Source organism: Lolium rigidum, unplaced genomic scaffold (genome assembly GCF_022539505.1).
Source record: "Lolium rigidum isolate FL_2022 unplaced genomic scaffold, APGP_CSIRO_Lrig_0.1 contig_43943_1, whole genome shotgun sequence".
Lineage (NCBI taxonomy): Eukaryota > Viridiplantae > Streptophyta > Magnoliopsida > Poales > Poaceae > Lolium > Lolium rigidum.
Window position 1 is genome coordinate 2,605 of NW_025900579.1, and position 20,645 is coordinate 23,249.

A 20,645-nucleotide genomic window follows, 5' to 3' on the forward strand; every position below is an offset into this window, starting at 1 on the left:
TCCACTGATCTTTCAACTGTGCGCTAGCTGTAGCTCTTGCCCTTGTGTTGCTCGTGCTCTTGCGAGCTGCTAGCGTTTAATGGCTAGCGCCATGCATGAGCCATCAAGCTAGGTGAGGTGCTGCCCATACCCGCCTCTCGCCATCGATGCCATGCACGATCGAGATCGATCGACACGAGTTGTCGTCATCGGTAGCATTCCCATGAGTGCTGCTCGTGCTCTGTCTCCGGCCGTTCCTTCCGCCGATCTCCAAGATCGTGGTTCAACGACCATACTTGTAGCTAATTAAGGTGCCGTCGTGCTTGGCATGCCATGTGTCGACAATAGAAGCAGGCCTCCATCGTGCATGTGCATAACTGTATACATACCTTTTTGCGAGCAACTCGTAGTTACTCTTTCGTCATCACTGTTTCATCGGCAGGCTGCGCAGGGCATGCCAATGGCGGACTGCATGCAGGAGTGGCCGGAGCCCGTGGTGCGCGTGCAGGCGGTGGCCGAGAGCGGTCTGGCCGCCATCCCCGACTGCTACGTCAAGCCACCGCGCGACCGCCCAGCGGCGCAGCACCTGGCTACCGCCGCTTCTGCAGGTGGTGACGTCCTCCATGAGCCTCTGGACACCAGCATTCCGGTGATCGACCTCGGCGAGCTCGTCGCGGCTACAGCCGACGAGGGCCGCATGCGCCAGATCATGGAGGCCGTGGCGGCGGCGTGCCGGGAGTGGGGGTTCTTCCAGGTGGTGAACCACGGGGTGGCGCCGGAGCTGATGCGCGCGGCGCGGGAGGCGTGGCGCGGATTCTTCCGGCTGCCGATCACGGCGAAGCAGCAGTACGCCAACCTGCCGCGGACGTACGAGGGGTACGGCAGCCGGGTCGGCGTCCAGAAGGGCGGGCCCCTCGACTGGGGCGACTACTACTTCCTCCACCTCGCGCCGGACGCCGGCAAGAGCCCGGACAAGTACTGGCCCACCAATCCCGCCATCTGCAAGTATGTTCTCACTCTTTTGATTTCTCCAGATTCTCGCTACCCCATGTGCTGAACTGCGCGGCTAAAATTCTCTTAATCTGACGGACTAATCATGCAAAATGGAAAAATTCTTTTTTGGGAGCCACCAGTTTTAAGTCAACTCGCAAATGCATATTTGTAGGGAACTTGCAACGTCAGTTTTGCATTGTGATTTGTGCACTTGAGTTGCAAGTTGGTTTATGGCTGAGATTTTTTTTTACGAAAAATGCCTCCAAACAGTTAGATTTGCTTTATGATCCGTGCTAATAGTAAGTTGCGACATAAGTTAGAACTGAGTTTCGATGACATCATTTTACACTGAGAACATGTCACACCCTTATTCCTAACCCTTGTGTTCTTGCATATGTGATTGGAGAGGTGAAACTTGGAAAGGCTTACAAATAACTTTTTCCCAACACACTAGAAATAGTAAATTTGATATTTTCTAAATTACATGTATATCCATGTTCGGCCAGCTTTTACCAGAGAACGGTACACTGATTGCTGTGAAGACTAGTTCATCAATTTGTTTATGTTCACCTGACGTCTATTTCCCATCATCTTTCTCTCCCAAAATTGTGGCACATGCATGTGTCGACGTAAACGTAATAAAATTGCACCATAGGCAGGAAGGGAGTACAAAAGGAGGCATTTCGTATAGCTTTCTTAACCATGTGAGATCCAACACGTGCATGGGACGACAAGTAGGCAAAGGTGCTTTCATGCAAAAGCGGCACGGCAAAGGATGATGGCCACCATTCCAATCTAGGCGACGAAGCATGGTGCAACGGGTTGTACTTACAACGTTGATTGGCCCTAAAAACGGCAACTTCACACGTGATTGGAGAGTGGCCGTTCTTGACCGTACCAGTGACAGCTAGCACGGGTAACCGAATGCGTGAATTTGTACTCCCTCCATTTACAAAAAAAATACCGAGAATTTATCTAAACTACTGTAGAATATATCTAGTGCTACCTCCTCTACGCAATATAAACCATTTTAAGAAACTATTTTAGGTTGCTAATGCGGTTTTCACTATGGAATGGGCCAGAACGGCCAAATTACGCCTTTATGTAGAATAGAAGAAAAAAAAGGAAACTCTCTTAGTTAAATTAGGTAGTTAGGTAGAAAACGAAAGAAACTATACTATGAATTACATAGACACATTGAATTATTTTTATGCTTATGTGTGTGATTGTTTGCAGGGATGTGTCGGAGGAGTACGGTCGTGAGGTGATCCGGTTGTGCGAGCTGCTGATGAAGGTGATGTCGGCGAGCCTGGGCCTAGAGGCGACGAGGTTCCAGGAGGCGTTCGGCGGATCAGAGTGCGGCGTGTGCCTTCGCGCCAACTACTACCCGCGGTGCCCGCAGCCGGACCTGACGCTGGGCCTGTCGGCGCACTCCGACCCGGGCGTCCTCACCGTGCTCCTTGCCGACGAGCACGTCCGCGGCCTCCAGGTCCGCCGCGCCGATGGCGAGTGGGTCACCGTGCAGCCCGCACGGCACGACGCCTTCATCGTCAACGTCGGCGACCAGATCCAGGTACATGTCGATCGTTTGGTTTTGTACGAAATGTATAAATTTGTTTATAAGATCTGAATCGATATGGTGATACGATAGATCTCTTACCCACGGTCAGCGGTTAAAGAAGCTATAGAGTACTCCATTTGGGAGTTGACTCTGACATGTGCACGTCGTGCATGAGAGAGCACACATGCATGGGCGGTGGCGGGCCTGTCCACAAGATGCGTCGAATATTGTGAACACACCGTTACGTAGGAATCTTATATTTGTCGTTTGAAGCTACACACATGCATGTCCCCGCCGGCGAAATCGCAGCACGAGCCATGTACCCAACCAAGCAATCACGACCACATGGCGTGCACACTTTGACAATTAATTCAATCGACATCAATATGCCATGTGAATGTGCATGCATGAACCATGAACGCTGTCATGGCATGGAGTAGATACACAAGAAAAAACCATGGAAGTAAGCCTAATTTGTCCGTGCAACTAACTGGTCGATCGTGCCTGCAGATACTGAGCAACTCGATGTACAAGAGCGTGGAGCACCGGGTGATGGTGAACGCCAAGGAGGAGCGCATCTCCCTGGCGCTCTTCTACAACCCGCGAGGCGACGTCCCGATCGCGCCGGCGCCGGAGACGGTGACGCCGGAGCGGCCGGCGCTCTACCCGTCCATGACCTTCGACGAGTACAGGGCCTACATCAGGAAGTACGGCCCCAGGGGCAAGGCGCAGGTCGAGGGTGCCAAGCAGGGACAGGGACAAGCTAGCTAGTTAGCTGGATCCTTGGAGCTAGTATCTGATCCATGGGAATAATTAAGCCGTCCAGGTTGTACCGGCCAATCTATGGATTCCTGCATGCATGTACGTGTGGCTAATGTAGCACAAGCTCGCCCTTGTACCCGAACTGCATATATGCTAATTGTATTGGCATCTCGCTTAGCCGTGCCGTCCATGTCGATCGATACTTGAGCTTGCCTTACGCACAAAATGGAGTACTGAGCGTACTAGACCACTAGTAATATTGAGTGACATCCCCACCCAATATGCATGCGATCGTCCGAAATGTACTGCTTGATATCTATCTATCTAGAGCATTACTTGAGATTTGAGATATCACCGAATATATTTAAAAACCACCTTTTCGAAAAAAAACAAAGGCAAAAGTTTTGTCTTATTTACTAATTAAGAAGAAAGATGCTTAGTTAATTAGCGGAAAACCGGATGGAAACCATACAACAAACAACACAGCAGATCCGTTGAGACCAGGTTACCATTCATCACCGTCGAAGAGAAGGCGCCATAACTGCTATGGGAGGAGCAGATATGGCACGCTTGAAAGTAGATGAAGAAGCCAACCCTCCAAGGAAGCCTCACACCGACAAAGTTTCGGGGCCACCAACCCTACATCCCGCTGCTCCGCCATGCCCAGCGCGCGAGCCACAAACAACACCTTCCGGGACCGCCATCCTGACCTACCCCCGCTCGCACTCAGCCACCTGCAACCCAAACTGCTCAGGGTAAACCGTTCACAGACCACGACCACCGTGCCAAGATCTAGAACCGTCACCCCAACATAGAAGTCAAACCGACTCCTCTAAGACGCGTATACCGAGCCGATAACCTCACCACCCGGCGACACAGGATTATCACCCAAGCGATGCGAGAACCGACGTCACGTCGGAACTCCCTACACATCTGTCCAGAAAAAGGACGAAGTCACACGCTACAATTTGGAACAACAGCTGCCAGATCTTCAATTATTCCAAAAGCTCAACTGCTAAGAGATGCATGTTCTTCCTAACTTTCTTACTGAAGCTACTAGTATATAACAAAATAAAAAGCTATGTAATCTCTACAGCTAATTAGCAACCTTTCATTTCAGTTCTCGCTTCTCGGTCGGTTCTCTGAGCCTGGGCATTGACCGGTGGTTCAGGCCCTATCCATGCAGCTGAGCTGACAGCAAAGGTCCGCTATATGGGCAGAAGTACATGTGTCGGGACAATTTGTCATAGCTGGCGAGACGTCTCGCTGCTCCGGAATTCAGACAAAAGTCGCACACGTGCGCATTGGATCAAAAGGAATGGTCACTGAGCCGACACACACGCAGAACTAACACTGACTACAGTCGGACTGTGGGAGAAAAGCAGCTAAAGTTAGGCCTAACAAACCCGGCCACAACACGTACAGGAGAAACGGCCCGAAAGAGCGCCCACTTTACTTGGTTCCCTGCCTACGGCTACGTTGGTGCCCGCCTAGCGCTAGCTAGCTAAGCCGGCCGACTGACAAGTGACAAGTCATCAATCAGCACGTGGTTCAGTTCCGACTCGATCATCACTCGCAGTCGCAGTCGCAGTCACAGTCACAGCTCAGATATGCACCCTGACTCCATGCTTACATATCCATTACTGTTACGTGTTGTCGTGCCTTTTCGCTTTTAGATAATCTTCCAAACATTCCGTGTAGCTTATCTGCTCAATGGCGATCCATATCGGCAACAGAGTTACTCCATTTGTTCATAAAAAGTTATACTCCCTCCGTCTACAAATAGATGTCTAGAGTTTATCTAAGTCTGGATGTATCTAAACACTAAATAGAGTCTAAATACATCTAGATTTTGACAAATCTTGGACATATATTTATGGACAGAGGTAGTAGAAGATTTATCTTAATTTGGATATATCTATACAACAATTAGTGTCTAGATACATCTAAATTTAGATAAATTTGTTGCATGGTGAATAAGCTGCAAATAACTTGGGGCAAAGGCAGGAGACCTTATGTCGTCGAGTACGTAAGAGAGAGTTTTATAGATGCGTGAATATGCAATCAACATATATAGACTAATAGACCCAAAGATACCTTGTATTCTTGCATGCTTTCGAGACTACAAACTTCAGGGAAGATATGAAGCCATAATCGGGTTATCAAATGGAAAAGATGTAACTTTCCACTTTGGGATATCAACTTTCAAGAAACAAGAGCTTCCACTGCATCATGCTCTTCTTTGGGACGATATACATGTGATATAATACTTCGAAAGAAGTGTGCATCAATAAGCATCATGTGCACTCGAATACATCACCGCCTGGTGTTGTAGTTGCTCCATGGTAGTCCTCCTAAATGTCGACATGAAGCGGCCTCAATCAAAAAAAGTGAATTCATTAATGTGGTTAATGGTCATATTTTAGCTCATGTAACCTTTTAAAATGCATAAGTCGCATGAATAGAATGTCATGGCTTCTGGAATCCTACAAAAGCCGGAAACACAAGAATCAAGTAACAAGGAAATTAAAGTAGTCATGAAAAAAATTCTTGCCTGCTGCAGAAATCATAAACCATAATTATCAATTCTCTCCAAAAAAACATAATTATCAACAAAAGAGACTCTAAATCCTAGAGAGTGATGTTTTGGAACATGGAAGCATATGATTCCATTATTTTAAAACACGTCTTAGGTACATTTTGAAATGTAAAAAAAATGAAACAAAAAATTAGCACAAAATCTTCACGTGCTACGCGCTCATAAAGTCGTTTGATGGAAAATTGACTTGCCGTGTGGCGCGTGTAAAATAGACAAAGTCCGGTGCTGAAAATAAGGCTTTTCCCAAGATAGATTTTCTCTCTTTCTACATAAACCACAAAAAATATCCTTTCATCGTGAAAGTTGATGATATGTAGATATTTTTACCAAAAAAATTCAACACTTTAAAATATGTTTTGTTACAGAGGGCTATTAGCTTTGTATGTTGTGAGAGCGGGAGGGAGCATATATGCACCTGGGAACTGAATTGAGTTTCCGTAAATCTTGTATATTTACTAGGAGAGCCAGCGTAGGGTAACATGGTCTGCGGCTGCTATAGCCTAGAACTGGAGTGTTGAATTTATTCTCAAGATAGAACAAATTAAGGAACCAAAGCCATGATGGAATAAAGCAACACGTGGGTCAAGAACCAAGTCTGTCCTAAAGTTCAAGTATTGCATATAGTATTTTTTTTTGGAATAAATTGTTTGGCAGAGATAATTTCTAGCTAGGGTGTGGCGCGTTATAGAGTTTGAGTGGGTACAGTTGACTATAGCCCAAATCGTCATTGCAGACGCAAGCATGTGAGTCGGCGCAGGTGCACGGCGCCACGACCATCTACGCCTCCTATAAGCTACGCTATACCATTGGTCAAAGACTTCGGATATCCTTCTGGATGGTCTGACAGTTTCGTTACCCATTGAACGATTTGTTGAGAGGTGGCTGCGATCATTGCGCTAATTAAAACCAAGATTTTATCAGTAGATCACAAGATACTCCTACTTTCAACTTGACCATTTCGACATGGTTGTTGCTTACCCGTTCTATTCTTTGAGTTATATAAAAAAAAAGTTCTCCTACAGTACTCCGACTTTGAACTGATCTTTATTCCTTCATGGGAGGATGGCTACTACAACTATATTTTGAACTCATCAGGCCCAATAACTGGGAACTGACTCGGCCTCTCCGGTCACTGAGACAAAGATCGCTGACGGGCCACCATTTGGATCAGTAGCCCGAACCCAGTAAAGCCGAAATTCTAGCGGCAGGGCTGACAAAATGTGTTGGTACACATTCTGACAATTGGATCCCGAATGCCCCATTGACCATACTTCCTCCATCCTTAAATAAGTGAATATTTAACGTTAAACTTTATTCACAAAAGAGTATATGCCTATCTTCTTAATGCACTTTAAAGTAGTAAAAAAAATTCTCTTTCATCGCATGAAAATCAAACCCAATAATATTCAGTACATGTTATCTTAATTTTCTACGTGCCCTTAGCTTATTAGAGGTGAAATAATTAAAGAGCAGAGAGATGTTGGTTTGCAGCCTCTCAACGCAATTTTCTCCCCTTTTATTAATCTATCCTGAAAATCCCGCATGTCTACTTATTTGTGGACGGAGAGAGTATGCGCTTCTTCTATCAATGGAAAAAACCATAGCGGAAATGGACAGTCAGAAATGCTAGACTTACGAACAGGTGATTACGTAGAGATGTTACAGACAAACATGTAAACAAGTGGTTGGTTTGATTTCTCCGTCTTTCCATGATTTCAGTGATACAAACTTGTGGCATGCCTCCACGTGATTCCGTAAGAGCCAATCCGTAGAAAACCTTTCGTAGATGTAGCATTACTCATGGACTAGTGGGTTCAATTCTAGCAGTATATTGCAGTCTTTCCCCATGGACAATAACCAAAGGGTTGTTATGGTCAAATCAATAGATCATAGGTTTTAATCTAGGAGGAAATTCGAGCTCTTTAGACAATGCTTTTAACAAGGAAACCATTGTTATTGCCATGTATAACTAGAGAAAGTCGGACATCTAATTTTTTACCTTGGAGATTGCGACAAGGTACTCGAAGGGCACCACCAAAAATGAAGTCCCCCGGGGGCTACTGCTCCCACTTGCTAGGGCCACTGCTGCAAAACAACGATCACTAAGATCCCATGCATCACATGTGTGGTTCGGACGGGAACATTGTCCCACAACCATGCTGTAAAACAACATGTGAAGCAGTGCATTCATCACACCCAAGATGCTGCCACCAACATTACTTAGCAGTCTCGAACTCAACTTAAGACATCAAGACCTTATGGACTTCCAGTCGTAACCGCCTTGACACTCTCCGCATCTACCAACATCATGAAAATCATGGCATAGAAACCGATCAAGACTTCGATGGTGCCCTCCTCGAAGGCGCATGGGCTGATGCTTGTCGGTGTGCATGACATGGTCCCATCCATTCTAGAGGTTTAGGAGCACCAAGGGCAAATCCTTGAAGACCACTGGCTGAGAAATCTAAAATTTGTCGGCGACCAGATCGAGGGCCGGCGAGAGCACATAGATAAACAAGTTGGGCATGGAATGACCACTAGGGCTGCCACCTTTACGTCCTTATTCGAACTAGACATGCGGGCCATAGTTGGAGAAACCTCAACCGCACCCCGCGGAGATGACATCGTCGTGCACCGACCACGCTAGAAGGCAAAAACCAACCGAACCCAACTAGATTTGGCGACTTCAAAACCCCACACCGCAAGCCGCCTCCCTGCGATGCCCTCAATGCCCAATCGAGCGCCAACAGACAGAACAAGGTGTGCCTTGTTGTCTAAACTCACCTCACCATGCACTACGTTAAGCACTGCCGACAGCAGAGCGAGCGACCTCCAGTACGGACCATCACGATGCACATCGATCGTTGCAGCCGCCATCACCTAGAAGAACCATGGCCGCCATCCCGGAATCTGGCTCCACCATGCGTTGACGCTCAGATCCTCCTTTGGAAGCGGGGTCGCCACCACCGCGGCGGAAGCCGTGGTACGTAGCGTCAGCGTAGGAATAGCGTAGGAAGGAGGCACTGACGGTTAGGGTTGGAATCACCCCTGGGTCGCCCGTCGGTGTGATGCTAACCTATTCGGGTGGGTGACATGTGTTTGTTCATAACGTTTGAATCTTCTGTGATTGTTCCCTGGAGATGCAAAAGGTGGAGCTGATTTGAACAACCTCTGGTGCAACTTTTTTGTTTAATAAGATTTTTTTCTCTTTATTTGTTTGATTGGTTCGTTTTTTATTGGATATTCAACGTTTGGTTGTTCAGTAGATTCAGACCGTTTTATAAGAAACAGTGTGCTGAAATGTGAAGCTTTTGATTCAAAGCCATGATAGTGTACCATATAATCTCACATATTACCTTGCAAGATTAATCCAGCAGGAAACGTTCCTGCTGCTATTACTATAGGACTCAAAAACAGACAAAAAATGCAACAATGGGTAAAGCATTCATATGCGGGAACTGCTTTATACCGACCTGGTCGGTGCGTACCAGGCACCGACCACCCCCCTGGTCTTTGTTGGGCCGGCCCATGTTTCGTTCGACTGATTCGTTTCGCTGTTTCGCTGTTTCGTTCGACTGATTCGTTTCGCTGTTTCGTTATCGAGCTGAGTTCGATTGTCGTCGGTAGCAAATGGAATTTCGCTGTTCGGTGGACTGCTGTTCGGTGGACTGCTTCTGAACGGAGCAAGTTCGAATCTAGTTGCTAGCATTTTTTTCAGTACGTTTGATTATTTGGAGAATGAACGAAGCAGTCAGCACATTTGATTCTCACACTAGCGTTTCATCAAATTCGTGACAGTTTACTGAAAATATACAAAAAAACAGATATAGGAAAATTCATATATAATAAATTTATATACAAACAACAGTTATCAATCTAATAACCGCTTGAAACAGTTTTCAGATTTGATAGATTTCAAATACGAAATTTAAAAGAAACATAAAGAAAAACAAACTGTAAAGATCAAAGTAAGAAGCATTATTAGATCAAAAGGTAAGTTGTAAATTCAGCTAACACAACCTTGAAAAATGGTAGAGGAAATTTGAAAATGTCTCATCTGCCAACTTGAAATGCCAAGTATACATAAGACAGTTAAGCTACATAAGTCAAAAATATATGGAAAAATATGTTTAATACGAGGGGAAACTCTCTCGTGATGTTAAAATTTGTTCATCCGATATCTTAAATGGTGAGAACCTCTCGCAAAAAAAGCATAGCGAGTGCTTGTAACTTGACAAAATGATCATCTCCATGCTTCTCGGGAAATCTACATTTAAATAGATATTAGGGAAAATGTTAGAAAATCCTGATGGTAATGTTTGAAAAACCCTGAAGCAATTCTACTATGTAGTACGGATAATGAAAAACTGAAGCATTAACACAAACATTTATCATAGTCAGTTGAACTGGAGGGCGGATTACTAAATTTATGAACTACTTAATTTGTTCCTTTTTCTCTGAAGCATTGGCGGGAGCTGCTGGGCAGAGGCTGGCCGTGGAGGTAGTGGTAGGCGGATTTCTGGAACCCTAAATCTAACCAACGACGAAAATGCCCCGACGTCGAGATGAGAAACACCAACAAACCTATAGCAACTGCAATGAAGAAACATCGAAAAATAGTCCGCATCCTAACGCTGGGGGATAGTTATCAGCATCAAACCTATTGGTACAAAAACAGAGCTACACGTTTCTTCTTAGAAAGCGCAAAATGTATATAGAAAATGGGGTCAATGCTTTGTATTCTATGGAGTGAACTCTAAGCAATAGATCATGTTCACGACGCATTCTAGAGAAAAGAAACATAGTGAGATCTAATGCATATGAGATACCAATTCGGACGGAAAATGCATAGCAAAGTCTTTTGTTGAGATGAGCCTTTTCCATTTTGGAAGAAAATCATATATTCAGAAAAGAAAAAAGTAACTTGAAAGGGACTTACAATTTCAATACATCATCTGCCTTCTTGAAAAATAAATGCCAACTTAATCAATGAAGAAGATGTGGAGCCTGTGAAAAAGAATAGACAAACTTTACATAAAAATGAATTCTCATGCTGTGGATTTCTATATGGTCAGTGCATAGAAGTTGATATATTACTAAAAAATAACTATACTTACATGCTTTGAAATAAATTCTCGTGCTATTGGCACCTGTTGCTCATTAAATTTGTTTATCACTAGCTGACATGAGACTTTTTCTCGGATTGCTTGCAAGTCAACCTTTATACAGATTATAAAAAAGTTAAAAGAGATAGGAAAATAAGAATTCTAGATTTTACTATTGTATTTTGTAAACCACGAAGTTCAAGAATTCTAAAATGGAAGAGTAAATTACATTTGAGAATTGTTTTACTTCAACTCCATTGTAGCACCTCATGTATTGGATCACAAAGATTCCAGAGTCATATCTGCGCTCAAAAGAGGAAAAATGGATATGCACTGTTAAGCTTATGTATAATTAAAACACAAGCAATAAAATGTTTAATAAAAAAATAGAAAGCAGTGATTGTAATCACCTAAAGTTTTGTTTAGGAACATGAACATATTTAACACTGAAGTCATGTATGTTGAACTTGAAGCAACCAGGGTAACATTTGACAAATAATTGTTTGAAATTGAATATCACAGTGTTAACTACTCGAGAGAACTTTCCTACTCCTGAATCAGGATTTAATACATCGAATGATTTATCGATGAAGTTTGCGACAATAAGTATCCATTCTTTCCCAATTGGACACGGAATGTGTACCTACATATAGTAGATTTCAAAAGAAAATTAATTGATACATTATGAGGAAAGTGAAGAAGTATTTTCTCATTATTAATTTAGGTGGAAAAAAGCAGATGGATAAAAAAATACCAGTCCTGCGTTTTCCAATCTGTAGCCAACATAATCTAGTGAGAAAATCCTTTTATATTCTGGATCTGAACAATCCATGTTGGGGTCCATCAGTAATTTCTGTGCGAAGTTACAAAAGGAAGCAAGTACAGAATTTAAATTCAAATTCAGTCATTAAAAAAAGGGAGAAATGTCATGTGTCATATGATTAAGTAAGATGATACAAACCGTGACTTCTTTTATGACGACATGCATTAGGATTTCCTTGTCACCAATTTTTCCTTCTTTTTTACGATGAAGTTGCTCTGTTGTAGTTAACATGCCATAACAATCCATTACACAGGGGTGGATCCAACCTCCTGGGTTCATAGATAGCGCCAACGTTCTCTGATCTACCCATACTCTTTTAATTTCAAAAATTCTTGGGCTGTCAAAATAAAAGAATATGTTTTATATGAAGAATACATGCTACTCAGCAATGATATGTTGCATACTCATGTTGCAATTAGTTATATATGCATAGTTATATATGGAGTGATTAGAACAAGTACCGCTTTCGTTTTGGAGCTTATAAGTTTTGTGTAAAATTCATGCTCATATGCAGTGGCGAAAATAACTTGTTGCGGAGGTATGACAGGTTGCAAATTCATTTTGCTGCTAGGAATGAAAGGAGTTTTCAGCTTGATACTACTTTGTCCTCCTAATATTTCTTGCCCGCATTGATCAAGGACCATGTGTAAGAGAGGATCAATTGCTTTCAGTTTTGATCCCGGCTGCAAATTGAAAAAAATATGTAACGAGATGATCAATTGCTTTTCAAATTGAAAAGAATACAATTTATACAAAATGCAAATAACAAAAAGCACTAACCGAGGAATAGGTATGACCAGACATGTTTGCATTGTCTTCTTGGAATAGATTGAAACAAGGGAAATTTCCTTTATTTTCATCGATAATTGGAGGAATTCTTTTACCGAGAAGCCTTTCATTTAGAGAAAAAACGTATTTATCATCTCGATCTTTTCTCTGACCAATAGATTGCATGTTGTTTTTTGGTGTGACATTACCTATTCATGATTTTTTCATGAGTTAGTAATGCATTTGAAAAAAATGCTATAAAGAATATCTATATATAAAAAAATAAATTTGAAGTCAATTACTTATTTGGTTATTATTTGATAGAATGTTCTCTGGTTTCCAATTTTCATTCTTGGTATTGAGAAATTCATTCAACTTCTCATCATTTCCTTAAACACAAAAAAAGAAAAAAACAGAGTTAAAAAATATAGTGATATAGCATTATACTGAAAAAAATAGTTAACCATTCATGAAAAAATGAAAAAATGACAGTAACAATTTTACCTTGAAATGTTTGTTCTGCACTTGGCAAGTAGAATTCAAAATTATCAAGAGAGAACTTGCAGTTCTGATCCATTGTTGGATATGATATCCTTTGATTTTTTATTTCTAAAGATAGCTACGTATGAATATGAAAAAAAGAAATAGTTGTTAATAAAATACAATATATTGCGTGTAGTTCAAAGTCAAAGAAATTAGGAGATGTAGTAGCATAAAATAAAAAACAGGGGACAAAGTAGTAGAGAAAGAGATTTCTAACCTTCTTTAAATTGATTAAGGTATTCAGAGAACTGTACGGGTGTATCATTTGAATTGATTGTTGACACCATGTCGTTCGGATAAAGCAAACTTGATTCGTAATCAGGATAAAGATTTGGTAGATCAAAACCATCAAAATGTTCTCCAATTGAACAACCTTGACTGAACTTATATAGAATTTGATGGAAATCCCTTCTAGTATTGTAATTGTCTTTGGGAACTTGAATTTGATGGAAAAATAACATATCCTGGAAGAATTGCTCCATCTGTTCTTCTGATACTTCTTTCTTCTGTTTGTATACAACCATTTCTGACTTGTTTTCTTCAGTTGTTGCATTCTCATTTCTTTGAGTAGAAAAATGCATTTCGTTCTCAAAAGTAGGATCAACTTCTTGTTTATTAGTTGTAGATGAAACTAGTTGAATGTCATCTACATAACCTCTAACAATTGGAATGGAGTTTTGAACCATTTTATGGAAGAAATTGTAAACCAGTGACTGCAACCTCTTCTTCTCCTTTATGTTGGAAAAAGGACATGGTATGAGATATGAAAAGTATGAACATTATAAAAATGTTGGAAAAAGAAAATATGTAGCTGTTTGTGGTTAAAAATTATAAGTAATCATATGAGTTTCTGCTGACCTGAAATGAAGCAATTCCTTGAAATTTTAGTTCCATGTAATCTTTTATTTCTGCAGGAATTTCTATTTGCTGCTTACTTCCTTTGAATGGTGTAGATGTTATGTGCTTTTTCTGCAAAAAGTGAAGCAGAAAAGGCGATATTATTGCTTTTGCATCTGAACTAGTGTGAGAATATGGTTTGTTAGCAGAAAAAAAAATGTAGTTAGTACTTACAGATAGTCTTCCAAAACATTTGCTATTTCCTTGTTGTGAATCAAGAGCGATGTATGAGTTTACGACATGGGTTGTCCACAGGGGTAACCTTGGTACACTGTTGCCCAAGTTGAACTCTGAGGTTATTAGAAACTCAAAGTACGATATCTGTAGACATATAAAAAATAAAAGGAAAGAAGAACTTAGACAGATATTGAAATTAGCACAACAAGTAATTTTCTTAACATAAATTAAGAAAATTATTTAATTTACCACTAATAGTATCTTGCAACCTCCAGATTCCAACTCTATGTTTTGCTTTTTCCTGAACAGGAATTTCTTGATAGATCGTAACAGGCAATTAAGTGTGAAAGAACACCAGTCTAAGTTTGGGATTGAAGAAATATCTTCCAAAATGTGATAATAAGCAGGGTTTGGGATGCCAGATGCATTTGGATCAACGAAAGCAGTAAGTAGTAAGAGCATGAAAATCACAGTGAAAGAATCTTCATCCAAATCAGTTGACAGCAAAGAACATAAATGTTGTACTGTTGGAGTCTGTGTTTTCACAATGTTCATAATGAAATCTGAGCTTTCCATTGATTCGGTTCTGACTACAGCTTTTGGACCAGCAGGGAATCCTAGTATCATTTTTGCAGATTGAGATGTTAATGTGAAGGTGAAGCCATCTTCTAGTGATAGAGTTGCAGAGTTTGTATCAAACTGGTACATTAGCCATTCAAAAATTTCTTGAACATTGCTATAGCACGAGAAACTAAGAATAGAACCAAAACCAAGCCTCCTGATGATATTTTTTCTCTGTTCTGGTAATGTTGACAAAGCTTCAAGAAATATTCTTGTGTATTCTGAATTTTGCCGCTGAAAAGATATTCAAATACGAAATTATAGTCTTACTAGAAGAATTAAAATGTGAAAACAAACAAATGAGTTTAAAAAAAGTAGGCAAATACCTTATATTTCTTCTTACTATTCGTTGATATGTCAGTGCATAGTATTTCCCGACCATCCCTTTTTTATGATCAGTTGTTTCCATCTACGAAATAAGATGGAAGAGATTTAAAAGTTATTTTACAGTTAAAAAGGAACAATAGGAACGAGAATAAAGATGTTGCAGGGATTAAAAATAGGAACGAGCACCGATTTTGAACAAATTTTTGTACTGTTCTTACTTGTTCATGAATATAGACAGTAAAATTTGGTCTTAGCATAATATTTGACTGAGCAGTATAAAATTCGAAAAAAACGATGGTATAGAAACCAATGTTACAGTATACAAAGTAAATCTATACATGGTGGCTGCACACACATCTTTGTTTAACTGCCGTAACTATGGTATAGAAACCAATGTTACAGTACACAAAGTAAATTATGCCTTCCGAGGTTGAGCAACAATATTTTGAAAAAAAAAAGAAAAAAGGATTGTAACTGAGAGAGAGAGAGAGAGAAATAGAGAGAGAGAGAGAGAGGGAGAGAGAGAGAGAGAGAGAGAGAGAGAGAGAGAGAGAGAGAGAGAGAGAGAGAGAGAGAGAAAGACCTTTGGAATTGCGGTCGTGATTCCAGATGAAGAAAAAAGGTTTGTCCTCGCCTCACATACGGACGAGGAAACATCGGGACAGCGGATGGACGGATATAGCAACACCTGTACTAGAAAAAAACAGCGGAAAGATGATTGTCAGAAAAAGCGTGAATGCAAAATTCTGTTTTAAAAATATAGAAAATAACATTTTGAAGCATCTTAGTATTGTCAGACAAAGCGTGAATTGAACACCAGTACTAGCCTATTTCATCCGTTATTGCTGGGTTCATGCGAAAACCTGTAAGTTGGGCATGAAACATTTAAAGCGTGATCAAACTTTCACTGAAAAAACAGCATGTGTTGGTTTATGTGCGGTTTCGATTCTTCCATCGAAGTTATGCTTGTTTGTTGGTTCATGCCCCACCTACGTTTTGATCAAAGTTTCCTGAATTGTGATTCATTTTCAGTGATTATAAAAAAGGTTCATGGTTTTGCGGACTGAACACCGAATCAGTCTGTATCTAAGTGGAAAAGAGACTGACATTTTATTTAGATGATCAAACAGTATGAATTTCATACATTGTCATGAGACCATTAATCATGGCAGTTTTGATTTCATTTGCAATAGCATCACCCTAACCTTGTTAAAAAAAATTGTTTAACAATTAAAAGATTGGGGGTAGGCACGAATTGTTTGAGCAGATTTGCGTATAGGGGAAAGCATGTTGACAAGAATTTGTACAAAAAGATTTATTTCTGTGAGCAGCTATAACTAGATTTACCAAGCACACAACAAAAAATGAAGTGGATCTAAAAACATCTTAGGTCCAATCATCAAAACATCCATCTACGTACCTGAAAACGCAGTGAAGGAACCTATTCCTCTACGTATTCGAAACTGCTAACGATTTTGGTGTGGAGATGGAGGGGTGCTGAAGAACTCTTCCTCTAGATCTAGCTAGAAGGAGGGATCGCCATAAGTAATCGCTGCAGTAAGAATTTTCTCGAGCTGAAGTGCGGTCAGATTTGGGAGAGAACTTCGGAAGATCTAGAGGAGGATAAGGGGATTCGTTTCTGAGATGGAGATGCTCGTGATGTAGAAATGAAAGGGGAAAGCTGGTTTTTTCTAATTGTTGTCCGGAAAGAATCACTTATGGCTATGGCCCCACATGGAAGTGTCTGCATACCACTTATTCTTGCGAGGTTTAGAAATTTGCAGGGTCTAAATTGCAAAAAGTATCATTATATCCTTGTCGTGCACAACAAAACATATAGAAAATATAAAACAAAAATCGTCCCAGAGAGGTTGGATCATGAGGTACCTCCTCCGTGCTCGACAAATTCCTGGTTGAGGAAGAAGGATACGAATTTCCTCCAGAGATCTGGAGGGGAAGGTCTGATCTACCACGCCGGACGAACATATGATCTTCTTCCTCCCCCGCATCGCTCCTCCTTAAAATCCGTCGATCTTCACGCACACAGGTTTCGTCTTCTTCTTCTTCTTGTCGCACATGGTCAGCCGATTTCGATTCAGTTCTCTGTTAGAGCAATTAGTACTATTAGGAACCGAAACATTGTAGCTCGTTCCTTATGCTGATTTAGTTTAGGAACAGAGGTGGGTGTTGGTATATCTCCAAGCTTAATTTTGACTTGCAGGATTCCCTGTTGTATGATACCTTCATCATTATCTTATTACCTCTTGATCACCGGTGCTCTTCTTAAAAATTCAATATGTCTGTACCAAAGATTATGTTAGCCTAAATTAACTTCGGTATTCTTACGAGATATCTTTCAATTGATTTTGTCAACAAGTACAGCTTTGATGGAAATTCTGCACATGTGTTGTACATCTTGAGTTTCTCAATTTTTGCCAAATTATTCTTACAAATATGGACGAATTTTTGCCAAACATTAACCGAGATTCTCAATTTTTGCCAATTACATCATACTATTCATGGTATGCAACAGCTAATCCTTAACTCTGACCCCTGGCCTCCGGTTAGTTCATCTGGTAGGCAGATGCCATCTTTAACAGTTTGCAAAATGTAATACTTTAGAGGTTAAACTCTAGGATTGATAGATTATTCCTATTAGAAGGAGTATAACCAACTGTAGCTAAGAGAAAGAGAAATATCGCAGTAGTATATGTCCTATAAGGTATGTTTTCTAGGATCGAGAACCAGTTAATAATGAGGATTTTGGGGAAGATGAAAAAATGATGATGCGATACTTTGTGTTCCTATGCTGCTAGAGTACAACTAGATTTCTAATAAGGCAATATGTTGTAACAACTAGAGTTCTTGGCCCATTGTCTATATTGTAATTGTTGATTGTATTTTTCTTGCTATTACTTTTTTTGTAACAAACATATTCACTGTATCTGTGCTGGAAACTTTATTTTCAAGGATTGTCCTTTAAAAAAAATATGTGGGATGCAGGTCTCATATTTAGACTTTGGGGTATAGAAAGAACCTCTTAACTTAGGCTTACAAAAAGTTTACTCCAAAAAAATTCGTTCGTCTAGTGCTTTTACACCTTGTGATTGATGATAGTTACATACTGAAACATGGGCTTGACTTGTTTTTAGTGTTTCCCTGTTCTTCCCTTATGTCCCTAGTTTTTAGTGAGTCTTGATCAGTAATACTTTGACTTGTCATTCAATTAGAATAATTCATAGTTGAGATGCTCTTCATAGTTTTTTCTTGTACATGTGCATCCGAATTGTTGTTTCCTGCTTTTTAGCGTCTATAGTTTTCTTCCATCATATAGAATCAGAGAGAATAACATAGTGCAAAAATTATTTGAGAAAAAGCTCTTATCTTATCTGAATAATTATATTTTGCAGGTTTTGCCATGGAAAATCAATCAGAAAACATGAAAAAAGTGGAAAATGTTGATAAAGTTCAAGCAGCTATAAGTAATTTCAGAGAGAATCAGAGAAAAAAAAATGAAGAAAATCAGAGATCAAAAACTAGTGAACAGGTCTTGATAACATGTTTTTTTTTACGAAAAAATTTCCATTGCGATGTCAATTTAGTATAAACTAACAGAAAACATATGTTACTTGTAACACAGGGTAAAATAGGTAAAAAGAACTGTAATCCTCTTGCACGTGCTATAGGTTCAATCAATGTTATGGAGTCTGATATTGCCAAGGTAAAAACAAATGGGTTAATTATTATTGCATTGATTTTGCTAGTTTGTGTTATTTAATGTATACTTAAAAATGTAGAATGCAAAGACTGCCATGACTTCTTCAAATGAAAAAAAAGATCAAGCTATGGATGAATTTGACCAGTATGTCTTGTATGAAGAGATGAGGAAACATACCCAGGTGTGTTAAAAAAATATAACGCACTTGTCAAATTATTTTCTTTAATTTAGCAAAAACAAAAATAAATCGTTTTAGAAAATAAGTCCTACATGTTTTATCTTTAATTTTAGCAGGGGTTTGTCTGAAGTAATTGAAAGGAACGAAGATTTCATTCATAATGATGTACAGAATATTATGAAACCTGTAGCAGCTTGCATCAACTAGCTCGGAGGTAACTATGTATCTTCATTAGGATCCCTTTTTAGCTTGTACTTTTAAGAATTTATAGGTCATACAATATCCTTTTTTAGCTGTACTTCTAAGAATTTGTAAGCACTTATTTTTTGCCTAACTATTTGTTCTATACTGTTCCTTTTTATGTGCAGTGATTCTTTAGTACAAAAAGACAGTATATGTATGAAGTTGTATTATATAAGCACTTTTTTTTGCCTAACTAGTTGTTCTATATGTTCCCTTTGTTTTAATGTACCAGCACTTTCTTGATTTACAGATAATATTGTGTAGCTAGTTGTCCTATCTATTCCTCTTGTTTTAGTTTTCCAATATGTGTTTCTGCATTTCTTTAGTTTTACAGATAATATGTGTTTCTGCATTTCTTTAGTTTGTGTGCCAAAAAGCATCATATTAAAAAATTGTGTTTGAAAAATTTGTACCAGATTCCTGTTTCTGAAAATAGTGGGGAGAATGCTTGTAATGATAATTTGGTTGGCCAACCAGAAGATATTGAAACTGATTTGGATAAGGTACTAATATGTTTCTGATTGCATTCATTAAAATTCCTTGTTTAAAAGTATTAAATCGATGTTCACTGATGTTTTATGTCTACTCTTTTATTTGTAGGTCTTGGAGATTGTGGAACAAAATATTGAAGGTTGTACTGAAGATGAGAATGATTCAGAAGATGATGTAGCCAATCCTAATGAAGATTATTTATTTCCAACTCCTGAAGAAATCAGTAATGCGAAACCACCAGAAGTTGGTATGGTTTTCCCCACTTTGGAACATGCAGTAAAGTTTGTTAACCTTTACGGGAAGGTTCATGGATTTGCAGTCATAAAAGGAAGGAATTATAAATCGAGGAAGATTACCTTAGAGTGCAACAAGGGTAGGAAAAGCCGAACAAAGGATATAACTGAAAGGAAAAGGAAAAGGAATGTTCTTGCAAAAACAAATTGTCATATGCACGTCAGAGTAAAACTAGTGCATACCAGCTGGCAAATCATTTCTTGTTCACTCGAGCACAACCATGAGTTAGCTAGTTCTCCTTCCCTTACAAAGTTTTTCTTGAGCCACAGATACATGACTGAGGAAGAAATTTTACTATCTAAATTATTGCAAGAGATTAGGGTGAAGCCTCAACGAATAATGACTATATTCAGAAGATTGAAAGGTAGCTTTGGAAACATAAACTTTGGGAAGAAGAAGATGGACAACCTGAAACAAGCTGAAAGGAAGTTGAAGCGGAATACAGATATTGCATGTGCTCTAAATTATATTGAAAAGATCCAGCTTAGCAAACCTGGCTTTTGTTGCAAGATGGAAGTTGATGGTGAAGGCATGGTTAGATCTTTATTCTGGACAGATGCAAAAT

At 40.0% G+C, this 20,645-nt stretch overlaps 1 protein-coding gene across 1 annotated transcript; it reads left to right on the plus strand.

The window, feature by feature from the left end:
- The first annotated feature begins 439 nt into the window (after nt 1–439).
- Nucleotides 440–3,465, plus strand: LOC124681470 (jasmonate-induced oxygenase 3-like). Its single transcript, XM_047216385.1, has 3 exons — nt 440–984; nt 2,209–2,545; nt 3,044–3,465. Exons 1-3 carry the CDS (start codon nt 440–442, stop codon nt 3,302–3,304), a joined length of 1,143 nt encoding a protein of 380 aa, XP_047072341.1. The 3' UTR covers nt 3,305–3,465.
- Nucleotides 3,466–20,645: the final 17,180 nt, after the last annotated feature.

Coding starts and splice junctions, on each gene's coding strand:
- LOC124681470 (XM_047216385.1), top strand. CDS start 440: ATGGCGGACTGCATGCAGGAGTGGCCGGAGCCCGTGGTGCGCGTGCAG. Junction 985..2,208: donor ACCAATCCCGCCATCTGCAA/GTATGTTCTCAC, acceptor GATTGTTTGCAG/GGATGTGTCGGAGGAGTACG. Junction 2,546..3,043: donor ACGTCGGCGACCAGATCCAG/GTACATGTCGAT, acceptor TCGTGCCTGCAG/ATACTGAGCAACTCGATGTA.